The following is a 23,021-nucleotide window of genomic DNA, read 5'->3' on the forward strand; positions in this document are numbered from 1 at the left end:
TAGAGGAAGCAGGTTTCAAAAATTGTACTGTTATTATTCAGTGCTAAAAAGAAATGAGCTGTCAAGCTATGAACATTCTTGGAGGAACCTTAAATGCATATTTTTTAAATGTTTATTTATTTTTGAGAGAGAGAAAGAGAGAAAGCAAGTGGTGGGGGCAGGGGGTGGGGGGAGGGCAGAGAGAGAGAGGGAGACACAGAATCCGAAGCAGGCTCCAGGCTCTGAGCTGTCAGCACAGAGCCCGATGTGGGGCTTGAACTTACTAACCATGAGATGATGACCTGAGCCAAAGTCAGACACTTAACTGACTGAGCCACGTGGGCACCCCCATTAAATGCATATGATTAAGTGAAAGAAGCCAGACTCCAGAGGCCCCATTCTGTGTGAGCCCAACTGTGTGATAATCTGGAAAATGCAAAACTATGAAGATGGCAGAAAGATTAGTAGTTTGCCATGTTTTTCAGAATCATTGAATGTTCACCAAGAGCGAACCGTAGCATTAACTATGGACTTCAGGTGATAGTAACGAATGAGTGTATGTTCAACAGTTATAACAAATGTCCCACCGGAATGGGATTGGTGACAGTGGGGAATGTTGTGTTTGTGTGGGAACTCCCTGTACTTTTCATTCCCTTTTGCTGTGAGGTTGAAGGTAGGCTCAAAACTAAGCTTCTGCAGCTTCCCCCAAGGCCACGGTGGACAGTTCAGCTTCACACCCCCTTGCCTGTCCCTACTTTCTGTTAGTTACTAAAACCTTACAGGACACTCCTGATTCGAGTCCTGTGAGACCCCCATGGAGGATGGTCGTAGTCAGTCTCTGTGTTCTAAAAAGCTATTACTCGGGGCGCGAGGGTGGCTCAGTCAGTTAAGCGTCTGACTTTGGCTCGGGTCGTGATCTCACAGTCTGTGAGTTCAAGCCCCATGTTGGGCTCTGTGCTGAGAGCTCAGAGCCTGGAGCCTGCTTCAGAGTCTCTGCCTCCTCTCTCTCTGCCCCTCCCCCACTCACGCTTTGTCTCTCAAAAATAAATAAGCATTGCAAAATTAAAAAAGTAAATAAAACGCTAGTACTCACTCGAAGAAATGGGATGATTGATAGGTTCAAAGCTCATCACCTCTTCATAAGGGGTAGCAATCCCTTTAATATCCCAACTAGCTCTTTCATAAACGGAAGTGAACGGCTTCAAATGTGCATTTCTACATACCACCAAAAACTGAAAAAGTTTATTTTTTTCTTATAATGAAAAAATACATGTTTATTGTGGAAATAGGACAGAAGAAGAAAACACCTGCGATTCTACCACTTGGAAGATAACCACTGTCAGTGGTTTGGTGGTCATACTCTCCTTTACCTGTGCACGTACCCATAGACATATCTACAAACATTTTTCTACAAAAATATACCGAATATTCCTTCTGGGTAAACCGATTTTTTCCATTTATGAGAATTGGATGAGCATCCTTCTCTTTCTTCTTCACTTCTTTGCACAATAAACTTTTGGATGGATTTTCCACCATTACCCTGGTGTTTAACAATTAGCATTTATTTTTTCCAATTTTCCTCTCTTAGCTGCTTTAGCAAATGTCCTTGTGACTGAAGGGTAAAAAAAAAAAAAAAAGAATAGCTGGGTCCAAAGTTGGGTGATACTTTAAGACTCTTGATTATTATTGCCAAATTATTCTTAATCTTTATTTATTTTTGAGAGAGTGAGAGAGAGACAGACAGAGTGAGAGCAGGGGAGGAGCAGAGAGAGAGGGAGACACAGAATCCGAAGCAGGCTCCAGGCTCCGAGCTGTCAGCACAGAGCTCGACGCGGGGCTCGAACCCATGGACCTTGAGATCATGACCTGAGCCGAAGTCGGACGCTTAACCGACTGGGCCCCCCAGGCGCCCCTATTGCCAACTTATTCTTTCCAACTGTACACATTTACACGGTTTCTTTGCTGTTATTCCCCTTCCCCTGGTCTTTGCTCATTTGATAGTCCCCGAACATTATCCCATTTTGTGGATTTTGACTCCAGTGAGACTGACCGTTTGTTCAGATGTTAACTGTCAGTATTTTTCTCTTAAAAATGGCTCATTTCTGCCCTTCCACACGGTTGCCTGTTGGGATTTCTCTTTTTCTCATTGACTCATAAAATATTTTCAAATATGAAATACACTAGCGTACTTATAAGTAAGTAGTGGGAACATTTCTCCCCTCTGTTTTTACCCTGTTTATGGTGGGGTTTCAGAAAACCGTTTGATACCTGTGTGTTGTCTGTATTTCTTGTTTAATTTACCTGTCACTGATATGGCATTATAGTTCATTTGCTTTAAGGAATTATCAAAAGGAGGGTTGTATCCCCCAAACCCTCTCCAAAGCATACCATGAGCACCCAGCGGAAACACGTATAATTGCAACATCATCAGTGTCTGTCTCCCCACCTCAAAGAGCTACAAAGAGCACAGTTCGTTTTGCTAGATCGTTGGCCCTGATGAATTTTGGCGAATGTTTAACTTGCAGGCAAGGCTATCCAAGCCAACTCACCATCTAGGATGAAGTTGGCTACAAATGGTTGAGGTAGGTTTTTTGTTTCTTTTTTCTTTTCCAATCCTGCTAGAAGAACTTTATGTCTCTTCTCATGAATTATGACATCTTATCTTAGTGAGTTAATAGTATCTAATGGTTCCATCTCCAGGTAACGTAATCCAGCTGGAAATGCAAGGTATGCAGAGCCCATGTTTGAAAACAAAAGAGTATTTTTCTCCAGCCAGTAAATAAAAGTGATTTTTCAGCTATAAAAGGACAAAAGGTTTTGAAATGATCCCACTGGGCAGGGTTTCCTCGACTTGTTTTTTTTGGCACTGAGCCATGGAGCTAACCCAGCATCTTCCAGACTTCTTCCATTTTTGTAGCAGCGTGAAGAGTTTGCTAGATAAGACTAGAGTACCCCCCTCCGCCCCCCCCGCTCGCTACGGCGTGATGATTCACGCCTCAGCTCCTCTCACCCTAGAAGCAGCTGCAACCTAAAAGTGTCATCAGCAGATCATTGATCAGCATGTAGGAAGAACCGAACAATGATCGTTTTTCCCTTTAAATATCTTCACTGCCCTCTCAAGGTTGTATGTTTTTCTTCTCAAGGAAACGCATTTAACATTTACCACTGCAAACGTAACGAGACGAGTACACGGCTCATAGCTCCGTTGAGAAGTTGTCACGAGTGTCTAACTCAACGGACATATTATCTCATTCTCTTTCCAAGGTTTAAATAGCTCTGGCACATCGGGTCTTCCTTTTTGATTTTCTGTATGTGTTTTCATGGCCCTGAAACCTAAGAGTGCTGTTGTCCATTCTCATCGCTCTACTGTAAGAAGAGATGGCCCTCCCCCTGGTCCCGGTCCCCTTTCTTACGATATTGCTGTTGATAGTGTCAGAGGATGAAATTATATGAATAGTTGAGAGCAACCTGCCTCCAGGTACGTATTAAGGAATCAGAGCTTCGAGCTGGCCAATAGACAAGTGCTTCAGTGGACCTCTCGCACATTCACCTGGTTCTTTTTGCGCAGAAAGCTACCTGTTTAGCTGGCGCTTCTCTTTCTTGTGAATGCCGCAGTACAGACTGCCTCTCTTTCTGTAGCGTAGCCGGTAGGATCAAGCTTCCCAGTTTATTCCTGCATCAGGGACTTTGCGGTTGCTGTCGCTTGGCTTGAAACGCTTTGTCCCCACCTCTCAGCATGGCTGACTCCTTCTCAAGTGTCCGCCCAGATGTCATCACCTCAGCGGAGCTGACCAAGACCATCTGTGTTCATTTCCTAAGGCTGCCGTCGCGAATTCTCATAGACGGGGTGGCTTAGCACAACAGAAATTTCCTCTCTCACTGGAGGCTAGAAGTCCAAAATCAAGATGTTGGCAGGGTCATCCTTCCTTTGAAGGCCCTAGGGGAGAATCCTTCCTTGCTTCTTTCTGATGGCTGCGTACGTTCCCTGGCTTAGGGTAGCATAATTCCAATCTCTGCCTCTGTCTTTATGTGACCCGCTCCTTTGAATTTCTCCTGTCTGTGTCTTCTCTTCTTCTAGGAACACTTTTCATTGGATTTAAGTTCCACCTGGATAATCCAGGATCATCTCATCTCAAGATCCTTAATTACATCTGCAAGACCGTTTCCCCAAATAAGGTCACATTCACAGGTTCTGGGTGAACACATCGTTTGGGGATGCCACTGTTAGCCCTACTATAGATAAGCTACTACTCTAGATCAAGCAATTCTTGCTGCTGTCGTAGATGTGACGCTATCACTCAGTTTATTTTTCTCATCGCCCTTGTCCTTATTTAATGCATCTGTTCCCTTGTCTATGTCTCTGTTGCCTGTCTCTACCCACATGAGTTCAAGCTTTGCGAGTAAAGAGCTATCTTACTCACTGCTCTGTCCCTAACACCTAGACCAATGGTTGCTGTATTGTAAGGGCCACCAAATATCTACTGAGTGAGCGATCCCATTGGGCAAACGTAATCTCAGCTTGACTCTTCGGTACTTTTAACAACGTCCAGGAATTTAGTTTATTTTCTGATGTTATTTTATGTTATTTGAATTTCTGTTGGCTGGTTTTGGAAACGCAAGGGTATCGTGGGACGTATATTTATCACGATGGATAAATCTGCCCAGCCATTTCAACATTCCATTGCTAACTGGTCTTGATAGTTCATTGAGATTTTACTTTTCCCCCAGGAACAAATCCTCAGCAACATATTTCTTTCTCCCTTAGGCTCTGATCACCTCCGGGAAAAAGATGGCCTCTGGGCGGTCTTGGTCTGGCTTTCCATTCTGGCTGCCCGGAAGCAGAGTGTGGAGGAAATTGTCCGAGATCACTGGGCCAAATTCGGCCGCCACTATTATTGCAGGTGAGAAGGGGGGAGGGGGACTTCTCACTCGGGGAACTATTGTTAAGGAACACTGGTGGGCTAGAACCATAAGAAGGAGGCATCTTTCAGGACAATCTGAGGAACTTGGGGGCTGGAGCCCCTGATAGGTGCTTGGGGGTCATGTCAAGGACACCCAAACTGGAAGGCACAAATTTCCCCTCCCTTAGTGACCTTCCTCTGTAATCTTTTCATCAGTGTCTATAAAGTGGGCAGCCATCCCAAGAGGGAATCTGAACTGCAGAGCCTTAAAAGTCCTTTGGTGCCCAAGAGAGTTGTATAATCCAATCAGGGACTTTCCTTGTTGGTTCTCCACCCATAATTATCAAGGCAGGGAGGCAGAGATCAAAGCTGTGAAGGTTAGCATGCTTCTGTGATCCTCTCCTTCCCTCTGCCTTGTTTTCCCACTAATGGTCCCAACAACGTCTAAGGTGCCTGAGCTGGTTCCCTCTGAAGAGGCCACATGGTCCAGGAGCCCCAGATTTTGCTAAAAGTTTGTCCCTGTGGAAAGAGATACAGAAAACGGAAGTGCAACCCTGGGAGGGAGGAAGGGAGAAGGTCAACGGCTGAGGGTTGGGAGCCTATATCGCTTTCCTGTTTTTGAAGTAGGTGAGGGGTCACAGTCTTCTGGCTGCAAGGTTGCCTGCTAGATATGTGTCCCTAGACGTGCTAGGTTTGTGTACCTAGTGCCAAGCTGTGGATTTGGGGAAGCAGTGGTAGAAACGGCTGTTAACTATGGAGAACCTGGGAATGGGGCAAGGGAATCCTTGAGTATTCTGAGAGACGATGTACTGAAAACAGAAATCGTGGCTCATTTGCTTTGTTTATGAATAGTTAACTACTTGGGATGTTTGGTTACGTTTCAAGAGCTTAAGGAACAGAAAGAAAGCTCTAGACTTCCCTTATAAGGTGATTGTTTCTTGTCTTAAGAAGTCATTTAGCTAGATAAATATCAGAGAATAAGAAAGCCTGTGATAGGATTCCTCACAATCTAAAGGATCTTGGTGCTCTGGGAAAAGTTGACAGTGTTATAACAGTCTTTGTTCGTGTCCAGTTAAGAAGGCAGAGGTTGTAATCGCCTGAAAACCACCTCAAATTATTCCTTGTACTATAAAACAAAGACTCTCAAGGCAGGTGGGAATTTGTTTTACTTACCAGTGTTTCTAACAAGTGCCAAAAAATCCTGATTGTTGTGGGCCTTTTTGGCATACCAAGGAACTAATTGGCACAGCAAGGCTTTCTATTGCATGAAGCCGTTCCAAAAAAGCCCAACCTGATAAACTATGTTATGATTGCCAGCCTCTGTCTTAGTGAGATCACTCTGAGTTAGGGATGTGTGCCTCATAATTCGTGCAATGATTATCTAGCTCTCTGCCAGGGTTTTGAAGACATGGTGTTATGATAAGTGTATTTATAATACGGTTCATTTTTGTGTGTGTGTGTGTGGCCAAGAGCTTACATGATAATTACTTTTTTCATAACAAATACCATATTAGAGAATATAATGCGATGGAGATTTAAATTCTTGTAGGACGTTGAGTTATGTTTCAGATTTCTGTCCAAAAAGATCACAGAGATAAAGGAAAAGGGAGGAGAGAATAGGTAGGATGAAAAGTAAACACTTTTTTTTTTTTTCAGGGTCTAGCAAATGCAGGTTGTGAAACAGAATGACTTCTAGCTGTTTTGTTTTTTGTTTGTTGTGTTGTGTTTTTTGGTGGGGAGGAGAAAATAAAAACAATTTTGGCTTAACTATTTCTGAGCCTGAAGTTGTGAGAACCCCGACAGATTTGCCTCATACGAGTGGACCCCAGAAGGAATTCTCCATTGAAAGATTTCCTCCCTTGAAGCTGTGTTCCTCTGGTGGTCAGAGGGGGTTGTCGGCCGTAGGGCAGGTGTGGGGTTCTGGAGTCTGCTTGCCTATGAACGTTTGGGCAGGCGGGCAGGCTGGTCTGATGACCTCAGCCATAGACTTGAACGTGATCTGTCACAGTAGTGGATTTCCTCAACTTCGGAATCTCTTCCAGTGCCTCTCTTGTATCCTAATAAACCCTCTTATCCCATCCGCATGCCTCTCTCTGCTTGGCTCGGTCTTCATCTTCCCCCCAAAAGACTATCTTCAAAGAGAATTTAGGCTCAGTACACATACACTGCTGAGAATGTTCTGAGAGAGTTCCTGGTTGTTTTGTGTCTGAGGGCGGGGAGGACACAGCTGTATAGGAGGGAGAGAATAAAAGAAAGAGCTATAGGGACAGAGGACTCATTGCTAGAAATGGCATCATTCCATGTTTTCCATTTTGGCTAATACCCTGCTGTTTCCTTAAAGCCTTGAAAGATCTTGGGTGAAGGAAAAACAGTAACGATGATTCGTGTTCCTTCTTTCAGCTCACCGAGAACTCCCACCCTGTCCCTGTGTTACACAGAAACCCATCGGAGATCCCACCATAGCCAATTGTGCAAAGTTGCACCTCTGAGGGCTTCTTTCTTTTTTTTTTTTTTTTTTTAACATTTTTTATTTATTTTTGGGACAGAGAGAGACAGAGCATGAACGGGGGAGGGGCAGAGAGAGAGAGAGAGAGACACAGAATCGGAAACAGGCTCCAGGCTCCGAGCCATCAGCCCAGAGCCTGACGCGGGGCTCGAACTCACGGACCGCGAGATCGTGACCTGGCTGAAGTCGGACGCTTAACCGACTGCGCCACCCAGGCGCCCCTCTGAGGGCTTCTTTCTTAAACAGATCCCCCTGGATGTGCCGTTAGGTCTTGGTCAAGACTGTCCACCATTGGGCAAGACCCTTTGTGATAGTTACTAAGAATAAAATCAATTAATAGTTTTAAGCAAATGATGTCTGGCACTGGACCACCTACTTGATGTGCATTATGGTATTTAAACACCACAAAAACAAATGAGATAGGTGTTATTTTAGTCTGTTTTTTTTTTTTTTTTTTTCTAATCACTTTCCAGCCCCATTGTTACATTTGATGTTCTTGGCTGGGAGGATTTTTTTTTTGTTTTTGATGGAACAATTGTGCTATCTCTTCCAAGTTTCCAAGAGAGTTTTGTGGTACGCGGGGCTCCCTTCCTCCTTCTTTCTTCACCTCCCTGGATTCTTCTCCCTCCTTCCTTCCTCCCTTCCCTTCCTCGAATTTTTCATCCCACTACTTAGAAAACACTTACTACTGGGGCGCCTGGGTGGCTCAGTCGGTCGAGCGTCCAACTCTTGATTTCAGCTCAGGTCATGATCTCATGGTTGGTGGGTTCAAGCCCTGCATCAGGCTCTGCACTGACAACGTGGAACCTTCTTGCATTCTCTCTCTCCCTCTCTCTCTGCCCCTTCCCTGCTCTCTCTTTCTCTCTCTCAAAAAATAAATGAAAGAAAGAAAGAAAGAAAGAAAGAAAGAAAGAAAAAGGAAGGAAGAAAAAGAAAGAAAACACTTACTACTTATTAAGAAGCAGTGGAGAACAAAACAGATAAGGTCTCTGCTCTCCTGGAGCTTGTGGCTCTCGTGGGCAAAGGCAGATAAGAAGTAAACAAACATTTCAAACACAGTAAATGCAGATTGGGATCGCTACCAAAAGAAAATATAAAGAGCAACGAGAGAGAGGGAGACATGGAAGGCAGCATCTTAGACGGATGGTCGGAGAAGGTCACTTTCTGGAGGTGACGCTAAGTTTGAAAAGCGATGGACGAGAATGTGCTAGGTGTTCAAGGGGAAGAATATACCAGGTCAAAGGAACAAAGAACAAGAGCAAAGGCCCAAAGGCAGGAAAGGACAAAGTGTCTCAGAGGCCTGGAGGGGAGGCCCATGTGGCCGTAGCATAGTGAAGGAGTGTGAGAGGGGGACAGATTCCAGGGGGTGGGATCCCCCAGTGCCTTGTGGTCTGTGGTTAGAGTCTTGGTCTCCGTGTGATGGGCACTGGGGAAGGATTGAAAAGAAAGGACGTGACTTGACTTTATTTTTGCAAGATCACTCTGGCTACTGTATAGGTCCGGGATTCTGTGGGCCAGGTAGCAGGTAGGGGGTGGAACCAGGCTTGGATTGTAAAAGCCAGGTAGAAGGGTGTGGGGACAGGTCTGGGGTGCTTTTCTGTGCGGCTCTTCCATGAAAACAAAACCAATGATGAGATGACCTCGAGATGTCCACCGAGTTTCTGGTCTTCCGATTAGGGTTGTGTTCACCCTGTGTCCTGCCTTCCCTCACCAGGTTTGACTATGAGGGGCTAGAGCCCAAGGCGACATATTACATCATGAGGGACCTGGAGGCCCTGGTCACAGACAAGTCCTTCATCGGCCAGCAGTTTGCCGTGGGGAACCACGTCTACAGCGTGGCAAAGACAGACTGCTTTGAATACGTGGACCCCGTGGATGGCACCGTGACCAAGAAACAGGTACTTGGCAGCAAATTACCAGAACAGGCAAAGCCAGGAGCCAAAGTATCCTCTAGCTGGAGAGGTCTTTGGGAATCATCTACTCTGAGTGCTTTTTGATACACACGAGAGCCTTGCAACCTTGGTGAAGGTTGCCTACCTGGTCAGTGGCAGAGGGCACAGTAGCGCATAGGGCCTTGACTGTCTGTCCAGGGCTTGTTCTACTCGTAACTGACAGACCAATACCACACATAGATACAGACCCAATATTTCCTTGGGAAATGCTTGCAGCCCGCCGGCTGTCCGTCTGGTGGCCATCAGAGATTCAGAAACGTTTCCAAGAGCAAAATATCCCTTTTCCCCGGGGCTCCCAGGTGCAGGGATGTTTCACCTTTTATTACCATATGTCATTAAGAGCAGTAGGAGCTTAGCCCGATGGGTTCCTAGGGGAAGAAACAGTTGGAAAATATGCCCCACAGAGTCCAAAAGGAAGATTTGTGGTGGAGAATTACTACAAAAGATAAACTGACAAAATCAACAGCTTCTATTCCGGTCTCATCTTTGTGGATTGTGTAAGAGAAGGTGACCGCTCTGACAATCATTTTTTCTCCTAGGCTTTGTTTATTTCTTGGCTAGGGCAAAAACTGACCACTCTGGGTGCACATTTTAACATGTACAGCTCAGATAAGACACCGAGCGATGTTAAGAAAAGTTCCGCTCTAAAATCCCAAATTCTTATCTTCTTCATTCTTCTTCATTGTTATTCTTCAGTAAGTACAGACAACAAAATAAACCAGCAGCTATAGGGTTTGGGGGACTGGATATACTGGTAGTTACTGATATTTTTATTTTGACGAATAGTTCGCACATCGTCCTTGTCCTGAGGTCCCCGACCTGCAGATGTTCCAAAGCCTGATGCTCCCCTGTTACTTTCTTGGTATTCCCCCCCTGGTCTGCTGAGTTTCATGGTGATCTTTCGTCTCTATTAAAATGTGATCAGTTTTCTATTCTAGAAGGCCTTCTGAGGCTGGACAGATTGTTTGCAGTTTTACTTTGGAAAGGTCTAGGGTAGTGAAGATAGGAGTGGTCAAGAAGTTGGAAGACCCAGAATCAAATCCTATCGCTATAGGATACAGGACTTCTGGAAAGTTCCTTGATTCCTTTGAGCCACAGTCTCCTCCTCATCTGTAAAATATCTGTCTCACAGAGCTGTTTTAGAAACGTGATAGAAGTGGAGTGCCTGGGTGGCTCAGTCGGTTAAGCATCTGACTCTCAGTCGCGGCTCAGGTCATGATCTCACGTTCTGTGAGTTCGAGCCCACATCGGGCTCCGTGCTGATGGTGCAGAGCCTGCTTGGGATTCTGTCTCTCCTTCTCTCTGCCTCTCACCTGCTTGTGCACGCTTGCCCTCTCTCTCAAAATAAATAAATAAACGTAAAAAAAATGCGACGCAATAAAATACACAAAAGCTCCTAGCTATCCTTTCTACAAGAAGTATACGCTACATTTTTTGTAGTTGTGTTGTGTTTCACACGAGGATGCTTTCTGGTGGACGGGATTGCATCATCTCCAAAATAACATTAATGAATCTCTGGAGATGTGAGGTCAGGAGCCCAGCACATGGGTGGGACCTTGAAGCCTCTAGGTCTCAGATAAATCTTTTCCAGTTTTGTACCATATTTCCTACTTCCATTTTTCAAAGGAACCTCAGAACAAACTTTTCACAAATCCAAGGCTCATGTAGAATTCCAGAGTCGTAAAATATGTGCTTTCTAAATTATTCTTGGGAGGATTTTGTTCCCTGACGAGGAAGGTTTGAAAGCTGTTCCCTGAAAGGATTATCTAGGCAACACTAGGTTCTGGACTTAATCTGCTCAGGAGAAGCTTGTCTGTTGAGCTAATTTGTTTTGCTGTTAAATTCACTAACACTCTACCTTGCTCCTTCGTCCGTGCACATTTGTATCCTTTCCTTCTTGACCCTTTTAACAGTTCCTATCAGGATAATTCCTCAGCTAGATCTCACGTGTAGATCTCTCTTTATTCCTTGTCCCCTCCCCTGCAACCCTGAACACTGGTTTCCGTTTTTACTCTGGAACTTTTTTTTTTCTTTCCATACTCTTTCATATTAGCTCAAATGTGGCCGTAAATAGTAAATGCTACCAGGAGCTGCTCTGGGGAGTTTCTCTAGAAACAAAGGAAGGTCGTTGTTCATCTTCCCAGTTTCCAGGACCCCAGTGACTGTTTATCAATTGGTGGCCCTAAGTCACCCTGGAGTTTCTCCGTCGGTCTGCATTTGGCTCCCTGAGGGTTTTGGGAGACAGTTAACACTTAGCAGCATGACCATTGTCAGTGAGTCACAGATGGTTCTTTTGCACCGCAGTTTGGTCCTATTGGAGCAGAGGAGGAATTCCTGTGTCCTGGGACTGTTGGGAAACTTCCCAGCACTGAGGCACACATCTCTGCACTCCTGGAAGTCCGTAGTCCTCTGAGCGTTTGATTCCAGGGATGGTTAAGTCTGGGGCACGAGTCATATGACGTTGGTGCAGAATGGCAGTGTCTACTCCTAAAAGATATACTTGAATTTAAATGAACATGTATTATTTTCAAATAGCCGTAATGCACGTGGGGGCATTCAGTCAGCAGATATTTCTTGAGAGCCTACCAAGTGCATAATAATTGTTTTTTTATTTTTTCACGGAACAGTTTTCGAATATAAATGTAGAACAGCTTTATTGAGATGTAATTTACATCCCAGACAATTCACCCACTTAAAGTACAATTCAGTGGTTCGTAGCAGATTTATAACGTTGTGCGATCATTATGACGGTCCATCTTGGAACATTGTCGTCACCCCCAAAAGAGACTTGTACTCTTTAGCCGTGATCTCCATTTCCAACCCTGGCAATCCCCAGCCTCCTTCCTGGGTCTATGGATTTGCCTATTCTGGACATTTTACACAAATGAAATCATACAACACGTAGTCTTTTGTGACTAGCTCCTTTCTCTAAGCAGAACAGACCATGTGTCAGTATTTCACTCTTACTGACGAATAACGTCCCATTATGGGGCTAGACCACATTTTGTTTATCCACTCGTCAGCTTGCGGCTATTTGGGTCGTTTCCACTTTTTTGACTGTCATGAATAATGCTGCTGTGAACATTCACGTAAAGTTTTCGTGCAAAGGCTCTCCGTTAACCTGGGCGAAGAGCTAGGAGTGGCATCGCTAGGTCAAATGGTGACCGTAGTTTCACCTTCGAAGAAACAGCCATATGGTCTTCAAAGCAAATTACACTGTTTTACATTCCTGCCAGCCGTGTATGCGGGTTCCAACTTCTGCACACTTTGGCCAACTTCTGTTACTATCTTTCTGATTAGAGAACGCTGCAAGTTAATCTATCAAATGATGTGCTATTTTAAAATTAAGAGAGAAGAGATTGGATCTCCATACGGACAAACAAATGTTTGCTGTGGGAGGCAGAGGACTGTGGTCTCTCCGGTGTTGGGTCCTGTTGGAGGCAAACAGACAGACTTGAAGGCTGGCTTTGTCATTGCCTGCATTTGTGACTTTGGGCATATTGCTTAACTTCGCTTGACTTGTCGGGGCAGGTGGGTGGCATGCTGGTGATAAATATCATATAGGGTCACAGAGAAGGTTGGAGGAGAAAGTCCTGTAAAGCCCCAGGCACGGCGGCTGGTATCCATTTGATATTCAAGAAATATCCGTTGCTTCCCCCTTTCCAGAATCCTCAACTTTGGAGGAAAGGGTGTGAGTGGTGTTCAAGGGTACAGGCTCGAGATCAGAAAGTCTCGGGCATGAATCAGCTCTGCCACGTCCTTGCTGGGTGATTTCGGGAAGTTTCTCAACCTCCCTGTGCCTTTCCTTGTCTGTGAAAATAGGAATCATAACTGTCGCTCCCTCATCCAGCCATGGGGAGAATTAGATCATACACGTAAGGCCCTGACACACAGTAACTACTAATAAACGGTTAACTAAAATAAGTTATGTTCAAAGAGCATCCTTGGGAAAGAACGACTTTGACATCTCACGAGCCATGTTTGATGAGAAAAGCGGGGAAAAGCACACCGAACAGCGTACGACTTTGCAGGGTGTCGTGTGAAGACATGGGAAGGTCTCTTCAGTTTCTGAGTCATCTGTGAATTGATTCAGTCGCGTGTCTCTGCCTTCCTCAAGTCTCCCCCTCCCCCATCTCTCCCATCCCACTCGGTTTCAGAAAAGAGAAAGTGTTTTACAAACAGCTCTGTCTCCTTTTGGTCCTTGATTTGGGGTCAAAGTCAGGAAACAGACTGTGGGGGGAAAAGAAAAGCCCATTTCACATATATCTCTAGAGATGAAGAAAACATGCTCCTCCGTCCAAAATGAAATTAAAATCCTGTTCTGGTGATAAGCCCTGCCCCCCTATCTGCTTCACTGCTGTGGAAAATGTTCAGGAAAGTCTGTCCTGCCTGTGAGACCGTGCGGAGGCCATTTAAGGAGCAAGAAGGACACCCCCGAAGTATTTAACCCCTGACATGAATTCCCAGGGACCTCACTGGCCTTCCTGTCGCCTGTCAGGTCTCGTGGAATTTACTATGGCTGCCTCCAAGCGGCTGATGTTTTCATGATGTTGGGCACCAAGAGGAAAGCTGATGTGTGTCTTCCATTAAACAGGACCCAAGAGGAACTCTGATTTAGAAATAGCAATTTAACGAGGCATGGTTCAACAACTGTAGTTCATTCTCTCCTGTCCCATGAGGATGTGTCTCTGTTTATTATCAGGTAAAATTGAGTCACATGAATGAGTAATAATGCCTTCTTCAAATATGAGTGGGAAAAACAAGCCAGTAGCTCCTATGAGAGTAGGGGGTTCAATCCAGTGGCCGACTAACTTAAGAGGCTCCCACTGTATTTAAGAGGCATATAGTTGGGAGAAGGGAAGAGTTGAGGGAAGGGTAGTTACCTCCCTAAGGCTTGACAGGTGGTCCACTCTTTCCTCAAGGATGAGTTCATTGTACAAACGTCAAGATTTTCCATGGAGCTAGGCACTCTCTCTTTTCCTCACCTATCGCCATCCCAAGCAACATCGTTAGTACCCAGGTTACCTCTTACCTTTATCCTCCCCCACATCTGCCTTCTAGCCAAAATCTTCTGGAGTCACCACTCAGTGCCCCCATCATTACGACGCTCTCCCAGCTGTGATAGAAGGAATACCCCCCGATCCTGGTAGCGTGAAAGGACAACATGACAGAGGGTACCAGCACTGAGTGACAGCATATTGCCACTGGGGTGGACATCAGTTCAGAACCACGCCCTGTATTGTGAAAATTAACTTTGAAGAGAGAAACCTCGACACCAGGAGCGGAATTTGAGGAACCAAGTCTCTCTTCGTCACCCATCCCACACCTGTATTTCCATTTAACCAGATCAAAACTCATGAAATTCCACCAGTGCTGAAGTCATTTAGAAGTCACAGTTCAGCTGATATTTAAAAACCTGATGTAAATCAAAGCATACCGGTTAGCTGATGTGGAAAACCAAATCCAATCTGATTATGTCAGGCTAATGCCGAGCTTATTAATCCCCCTTCGAGTTGTGCAGGCTGAGTGGAAGCATTTTGATGTTGTCCTCATCCTGGAAAAAAAAAAAAGAACCATTTGAAATTAGTTCAGAGAAAAAGTACACTTTGAAGCTTGCTTGCAGAGTCAACTTGCTTTTAGAGGTGTTATCTTAATGTGCAGGAAGGTGTCTTCACTTTATCCTCTCAGTATTTAGAAATAATGAAGGAAGTAAATTGGCAGTCTTGAAATCACATTTTAGTCGGGCATTTAGTGCTTTAATATATACTGTGGTGCTAAGAACCCCTGGCCAACAGGTAGAGAGAAGTTTACCAAGCACATATTTCTGGAGGCATCCTATGAAGGGAACTGAAAAGTGCCATCTGGAGAATCTGGGGGCCAGGACTGAGTTCTCTATTTAAAAAAAATTTTTGTTTAACGTTTATTCATTTTTGAGAGACAGAGAGAGACAGAGCATGAGCGGGGAAGGGGCAGAGAGAGAGGGAGACACAGAATCCGAAACAGGCTCCAGGCTCTGAGCTGTCAGCACAGAGCCCGACGCGGGGCTCGAACTCACGAACTGTGAGATCCTGACCTGAGCCGAAGTCGGCCGCTCAACCGACGGAGCCACCCAGGCGCCCCTGAGTTCTCTATTTAGAGTTAACTGGTCAACCTTCAACTTTCATCTCATCCTCATCAATGAACCAACTGAGAGGCTGTCGTGAACAGCTTATCTCTATCCTATGCCACTTGCTGGAGTGAGGTTCGTGCATCCGGAAGTAGAATTTAAGAAATCATTTCAGCCATGCTGGTTGCCCCACCTTTAGAATTTAGTTGAATCTGAAAGTTAGTACTTACAAATAGTCCTTCTCTGTTGAGCAACAGAAATATTTAGGAAGTGAGGTGTTGTCATTACATGTATCCTGTGATTACATCTGGGTTAAAAAATCCTTTTTTCGTTGCCAGTTGAAATTTTGGAAAAAAAAATCTGCATAATAAATATCCATCCCTTTCCTACTTTAGTACGATACAGTGAAGATTGTTGAAGCGTGATTCATTCGTGTCTTCATCTATTCATTGAATGTTTACCAAACACCTGCTACATGCCGGGCAGCTTGCTGGGGCGTTAAAGATCCCCCAGCCTGGGTGGCTCAGTCGGTTGAGCGACCGACTTCGGCTCAGGTCATGATCTCGCGGTCCGTGAGTTCGAGCCCCGCGTTGGGCTCTGTGCTGACAGCTCAGAGCCTGGAGCCTGTTTCCGATTCTGTGTCTCCCTCTCTCTGACCCTCCCCCGTTCATGCTCTGTCTCTCTCTGTCTCAAAAATAAATAAACGTTAAAGATCCACCAGCATACAGGACAGTCTAGCAGGAGAGACAAACTGACATGCGCTTTGTAATCACTATAGAGTTTATTGAAAGGTATTACAGGGAAAGCGCTTACTTGGGAGTGCATCGTAGGCGGTACTCAAGTAGGGGCTCTGGGGAGGTGATAGTTAAGTTTTGCCCTGAAGAATGAGTGGGAGCCAGCCCACGGAAGACCATCTTGACAGACTAAATGCCTTTCTTTAAACTAATGTCATTATACCATTGTTTGGCTTTCCAGATAAAGAACTGGGATTTCCTATAGGTCATAGCATTCTCAACGGGGTGGCACAATATTTTTATTCTCAGTGTCCGTGCGCATTCTACAACGCTGCAGTTTTGTTAAATAAAGACACTTGGGCCTTCTGGTAGGACACCTTGAGAACCATGGGTTAAAAATATTTTTTAAGTGTTTATTTATTTGAGAGAGAGAGAGAGAGGTGAGCAGGGGAAGGACAGAGTGAGAGGAAAGGGAGGGAGAGGATCCCAAGCAGGCTCTGCACTGTGCACACAGAGCCTATTTGGAGGCTCAAACTCACGAACCATGAAATCATGACCTAAGCTGAAATCAGGAGTTGGGTGCTTAACTGACTGAGCCACCCAGGTGCCCTCCCCATTTTTTTAAATGATTTTTTCAGTTGCTTTTCCTGTGATTTTGCCTATTTGTCTTCCAAAGACCAAACACATATTCATTACTTTATAAGGACTTGTTGGCTGGTTTGAAAATAGGAAGAGGGAGACACTTTCTGGCTCATTCTAAAGTTCTTACTGCTTTGCTTCTGATTCACTGGAGTTTTATTATAATGAAGTACCTTCTCCTGACAGAAGCTGATTGCTTTAGGACTATCTTCTAAAATGCCGATAGAATCCCACTAAGATGTATGATAAGAATCCAAGCATTCTGGAATGAATAACATCACAGTTACTTCCTACTGAAATACCAATGTCTGTCTGTAGTCACGAGGGTGACTATCACCGGGAAACATAATTATTAAAGGAAAAAACTGCAGACTGTCACAGGAACTCAGGGAGGAAGCGACCCCTGTTGTCTGGGTAAAGTATGTCTGATTCCAAAATATCCCAGAACTGGGGCTGGTGTTGAGTGAACAGGGATCAGCAGCCGTTTTGGCCAAAGACACGGGAAAATGGGATATGTGTGACCTAGTTCCATTGTTCCAAATTTGATGGTTGGAATCTGGATAACTTTTAAGTCCTCACTCTCCAAGAAGCCCTCTCATCACCTAATGTGTTTTTTTCCAGATGTGTGTTTTAAAAGCGCACCTACAAAGTCGTTTGACCTTGATTTCCCCCAAAATAGTTATTTGCAATGATTGGTCTCAACGCGTGCTGGTTGGTTGTGAAAAGGCTAGGTGAGAATTCCTCCAAAAGTAGGGCAGGTGGGTACGGCTGTGCAGTCAGTGCACTGCACAAAGGCACTCAGCCTAATGGGGGAGGAGAAGCCAAAGTCTAGGCCAGCCAAGAAGAAAGATGCTTTTCTATAAATTGTCTTCCTGTTTGCAATTTATATAAGGGCACGGTGTGGACCAGCTGCTGCCCTGCTCAACCACTTTTGAACTCACGCTTGCAGCTAACTCTATGACTTAAACAAAGAAAAATGGGTCATTCTAGTTAATTTTTTTCACGGAGAGCTATGTCTGTCCCATCCAAATCTTCTGCTTTATAAGCTGCCTGCTTTCTTCTACAAAATGTGGTTCAGATGTTTCACAGGAGTATTTTCACCTTGAAGCCTTCCAGAGAAGTCCCTGGGATTTCCTGTGGGAGGTAACATCTGAGTGAGGCTCCGAGTCTCGCTCTTCCACGCCTGTCTTGTCTCGGGGTTCACAGGCCTGGTGTGGCCAACTGACTGTGTATATGTGATGTTGTATTAGATTGCAGGGCCATATGCTGTTTCCCCCTGGAATTCATCCTAAGGCACTACTCGACTTCCAAATCACTGGTGGTAATGGACAGTTCCTCCTTCCCCGCCTGGCTGCAACATGTCTTAGATTCTCCAAGCACACATCTGGCGGCTCTGCGTGTGTTTAGCAACTCGCAGATTTCCCTGCGTTGATTTACACGAGGGCTTCAAAACAAAAAACAAACCCAACATGTACGCAGCCAACATGTATCGGATACCTGCTCTGCTTAAGGCTCTGTGCTCATCTGGGGGACCGTACAAAACACATGAGACAGGGTTCAAATAGTTCATGGGAAGCAATGTGGTTCACCCTAGAGTGACAGGCCTGGGGTCAAAAGACCTCATGTTCTGGCTCCTCGATTGGCTCGCTGTTACCTGAAGCAGTCTTGAACTTCCCCTTTCTTTCCAGTGAAGGGAGGAAGTGGCCTAGATGACTCTGAGGTCCTTCCTTCAGGACCATGATGGTCTCAATTGACCGACTTAGGAGGGGCATTTAGTTGTCGGAGAAGCCAGGCCAGTGGGAGTTCTGGAGAAAATAAATGGTAACAGATCCGTGAGCTTAGCAGTGATTGCAGAGAACATGGCACAGTTCTTAAAATAAAATTAATCTTAATTCTGCCTAATTTAAAAATAAATGTGCCATAAACTCTTCCCATTTAGGCTTTATTTGGCAATCTTCTGCAAAATCTGGAAGGTTGGATGGCTTCGAGCACAGTACCATTTTCATTAAAAGCTTAACATAAGAATAGTATTTATAGACTGATTTCTAATTTTCAAAGCACGTTTCGCATATAGTCTCTGATCTGTTGCTCACAACAACCCAGTAGGCCTGGCTGTATTGTTTTTCAACCCTTTTTAGGAAACTGAGACTTACAGAGCGTAAAGTGACTTACTCAAGGGGCGCCTGGATGGCTCAGTCCCTTAAGCGTCTGACTCTTGATTTTGGCTCAGGTCATGATCTCATGGTTTGTGGGTTGGAGCCCCGTGTCAGGCTCTGCCCTGACAGTGTGGAGCCTGCTTGGGATTCTCTGTCTCTCCATCTCTGCCCCTTCCCCATTCATGTGCGCGCTCTCTCTCTCTCTCTCTCTCTCTCTTTCTCTCTCTCTCTCTCAAAATAAATAAACTATAAGAAAAAGTGACTTGCTTAAGACCACCAGCCGAAAAGCCAAGCCAGAATTCCAGCCCTGTTGTTCTCCAGTTGTTATGCCTTTATCATTTCCAAACTGACTTTCTACAAGCGACAAACCAAAGAGGGGCAAATGCGGGGAGAAATTGAAAAGCTCTAGTGATAAATGGAAGCAAATTGGAGGATGTGGGGGTGGAAATACCTGCAAGGGAATGTAGCTCTTTAACCATCTTCCACTGGGACAAAGCTGAGATGGGCAAAGCCTCGTTCTTGTCACCGAGGCTACACCAACAGGCACTCGGTGGGAAGGAAAATGCTAAGCTGGAGGTAAACGTGCCCGTTTGGTACCCCGCTCCGTGATTGAGATTGTCTTAGGCCTCGCTGATTCCAATGCGCAGCAAATTTTGCAGTTAATGGACTTAGGATTTGTCTCGTGCCACACAAGTGGGGACAGGAACCCACCATGATTCAACTCCATTGTTTTTAGCCAAAACTGAACTTTGCCTTAAAAATGAAGGATGAGTAGATCCAGCATCATTCACAACGGCCCTTCAAGGTAAACATGTTAACCCCGGTTCTCTGATGGAGAATATAAGTGTGTTTTCATTGGGTCTGTGAGTCCTCCTTAAATGTGGGAGGGGACATCCCAGGGGTGCTCACTCCAGTTGTCAAACACGCAGTGACATTCATTCGGGGTGTTTGCAGAGAGCCTGCTGCATGCCAGGCATTGTCCTGGGCTATGGGGATAAATGGTGTGAACAAGGACCATAAGGCTTTGGCCTTCCAGAGCTCACCAGCTGACGAAGGACCCAAAGACATGTTTCAGCAGTTCCAACACTGTAGGGTTAAGGCTAGAAGTGAGAGGAACTCCTTTTATTCATTTGTGCCGGGCCCTGTTTCTTCAGGAGGATTTGTGGCAGCAAAAACGTACATAATGAAGTTGTTAGGACATAAATAAGAAACAGAAATCAAGACTAGGGAAAATATAAATAAGAGTAGAGAGTCAAGAACAGAAGAAGAGAAATTCATAGTTATGCAAGTCATAAGGATCCACTTGGGCTGAACCTCAAATTTGGCATTAAGTGTTCTGGCAGCCATATTGAAAAGGGAACTATGGTTAGTTATTATTGACAGAAGACAAAAAATACCAGTTCCTCAGGGAAGGAAAGGCTTTCCTAACACTTGGCTCTTGAGGAAATGTCTCATGTGGAATTTTATACAATTTCCAAAAATATCCCGGAAGTGACTATAAAAGTGGGTTTTATAAGGGGGATACCTTGTAGACCCAGCAATGAAAGTGAGGATATGAAACTGAAATGCATTTTTTTTTAATTTGAGAGAGAGAGAGAGAGCGCACATGCGTGCGAATGGGATAAAAGGACAGAGGGAGAGAGAGAGAATCTTAAGCCGACTCCATGCTCCGTGTAGACTCTGATGCGGGGCTTGATCCCAAAATCCTGGGATCGTGACCTGAGCCTAAATCGAGAGTCAAATGCTCAACTGACTGAGCCACCTACCCCTAAAATGCAATCTAATAAGTCAATTTTTGTCGTGAGTAGTCTGTCGGAAATACATCGATTTGGGTAACATGTATGTCCAGATGAATCTGTGGCTGGGTGCTAGAATAACTGGGGAAAATGCATGGATTAGACACTCTTATTTATACAAGTCTTCATAATTTTTCTCTATTGGGATTTTCTTTTCTATTCTTCTTTAATAGGAAATTTATTGTCAAATTGGTTTCCATACAACACCCAGTGCTCATCCCAACAGGTGCCCTCCTCAATGCCCATCACCCACTTTCCCCTCCCTCCTACCCACCATCAACCCTCAGTTTATTCTCAATTTTTAAGAGTCTCTATTGGGATTTTCATAAGCGCATAGATCAAATATCTTCTGGGAAAGGGTTGAAGGATAAGTATTTCGTGTTGCGGATCACATAACGGTTTATACCAGGAGTTAGCAAACATTTTTCTGTAAAAGATAGTAAATACTTTTGCCCTCGTGGGCCAGTTTCTGTCATAACTGTTCAGCTCTGCAGTTTTAACACAAAAGCAGCGTAGATAATACGCCGAATGGGGACAGCTGTGTCCCAATAAAACCCGATTTATAAAAATAGGTGGCAGGTCAAATTGGGCTGACAAACTATATTGCCAACCCCTGATGTAACCTACAAATTAAAAAAAGAAAAATTTATGACTGGTATCCTTTTTTTGGAATTACAGAACATTTAGAAACTTGGCAAGTCTTGGTCAGTGGCGACTTTGGCCTCATAATTTAATTGAGAGTAGGCGATGCATGCGGGAGAGAACATAGCTCACGTTCAGGGTGCACGTTCATTAGGTTCACTGGAGGAGCATGCAGCGCTAAAGCAATCCCATACAACTTCACGCATCAAAGTGACACTCAACAGACACGAAACCAGAGTTATCGCAGCACAGAACTGGGCTGGGTCTGATTTTTTTTCCACCCATGCAGAGGAAGAGAATTGTGGTGCTCCTCACTTGGAGGTCTCACACAACACCATGGGTTCTCGTAAGATCCCACGGCTGGTTCCGTAGGAAGGAGAGACATTGGGCTAGCCTTTATCATCTTTTCAAGCGCCCAGTCAATTCCAGGATACCCGATGTAGATGCTAACCGAAATTCTATGAATACGGCCAAAGCTATGGTTACCCACAAGGAGAAAAATCATAACATGATTTCACTGTAAAAAAAAGAAAGAAAAAAAAAAAAGCTAAGTTGTGAGCTGATAACACATTTTGATGGTCTGCTATGGCCCGAGTTCTTAAATACCTCCCATTGGCCATATACCAATTGTGTAATGAATGGGAGCTACAATAAAGGGTTGAGTTTAGTGGTCATCGGAAGAGGTGGCCTTGAGTGGTTTGGAATCTACAACAGGTGGTTAGGGCTTCAGCCTTAATATTATTTTAACCGACGTCTGCATAAGTCCTAGTCCTGAGCAACCGGTCACCTACTCATGTGTCCCATATATGGTGGCAAGGGGAGTGCAGGCTTAAAAAGAAATAACAGCTTCAAAAGAGTATGTAAAACCATGACCGTGGATGCAGTTATGGAACCTTTGGGGCCTTATTGTCAGTTTGGGCATAATTTGGTATGTAACACCGATTGGTAGGGGATTGCTTCCTTTACTCTATTTAGAATGTCATAACTATTCACTTCTCTGGCAGCACAAGATGGGTAAGGAAACGGTTACTGCTCGTTGTAATGTGGTCACAATGTGGTCCAGGCTTACAGAGACCAAGTACTGTGTCTTTGTCTTCATATACCCAGGGCTTGGCCCAGGACTCAATCCCCAGGGACGATAAAATGTTTGCCCATTGAATGAATCCTGGTTAGCACCATCCTGTTTGCAGAGCTAGTATCATAGAGAGAGACAGGTTGCCAGGAAGGGAGGGGGCTCCTTTTTGTTACGCAAATCATGGCAGACAATGAATCGCTCCAAAAGAGGCTAAGGCTTTTTTGGGACTGGACAAGAAATGCCTGCAAAATTTAAAAAACAGAAAGCCATTCAGATGGAATCATAGTGCTCCCGCCCCACCGCAGCATTTGGGGGGTGGGGGTGGGTAAGGCATTAGCAGTCAGATTTATATGGGAGGTATATTTTTAATAATGGCTTATTCTTAGCAACCAAGATTTAAGGCCAGACAAGTTTCAAGGGCAAATGTCTCAGGGCAAATATCTGATGTCAAAGTCGCTCGAGACTTCTCCTTTTTCAGACATAACAACTGACCAGACTTATTATTTTGTTTCCTCTTCTTCTTTCCTCTGCCCCC

The 23,021-nt window shown here is 44.7% G+C and overlaps 1 protein-coding gene across 1 annotated transcript in view; it reads left to right on the forward strand.

Moving 5' to 3' along the window:
- Window positions 1-23,021, forward strand: part of PGM5 (phosphoglucomutase 5) — a 183,172-nt gene that overhangs the window by 122,725 nt on the left and 37,426 nt on the right. Inside the window, exons 8-9 of the mRNA XM_049633448.1 lie at window positions 4,745-4,880; window positions 9,101-9,284. Of these exons, the coding sequence (XP_049489405.1) occupies window positions 4,745-4,880; window positions 9,101-9,284 (320 nt within the window). The remainder of the gene's footprint in view (window positions 1-4,744; window positions 4,881-9,100; window positions 9,285-23,021) is intronic.

The sequence above is a fragment of the Panthera uncia genome, chromosome D4 (genome assembly GCF_023721935.1).
Source record: "Panthera uncia isolate 11264 chromosome D4, Puncia_PCG_1.0, whole genome shotgun sequence".
Classification (NCBI taxonomy): domain Eukaryota; kingdom Metazoa; phylum Chordata; class Mammalia; order Carnivora; family Felidae; genus Panthera; species Panthera uncia.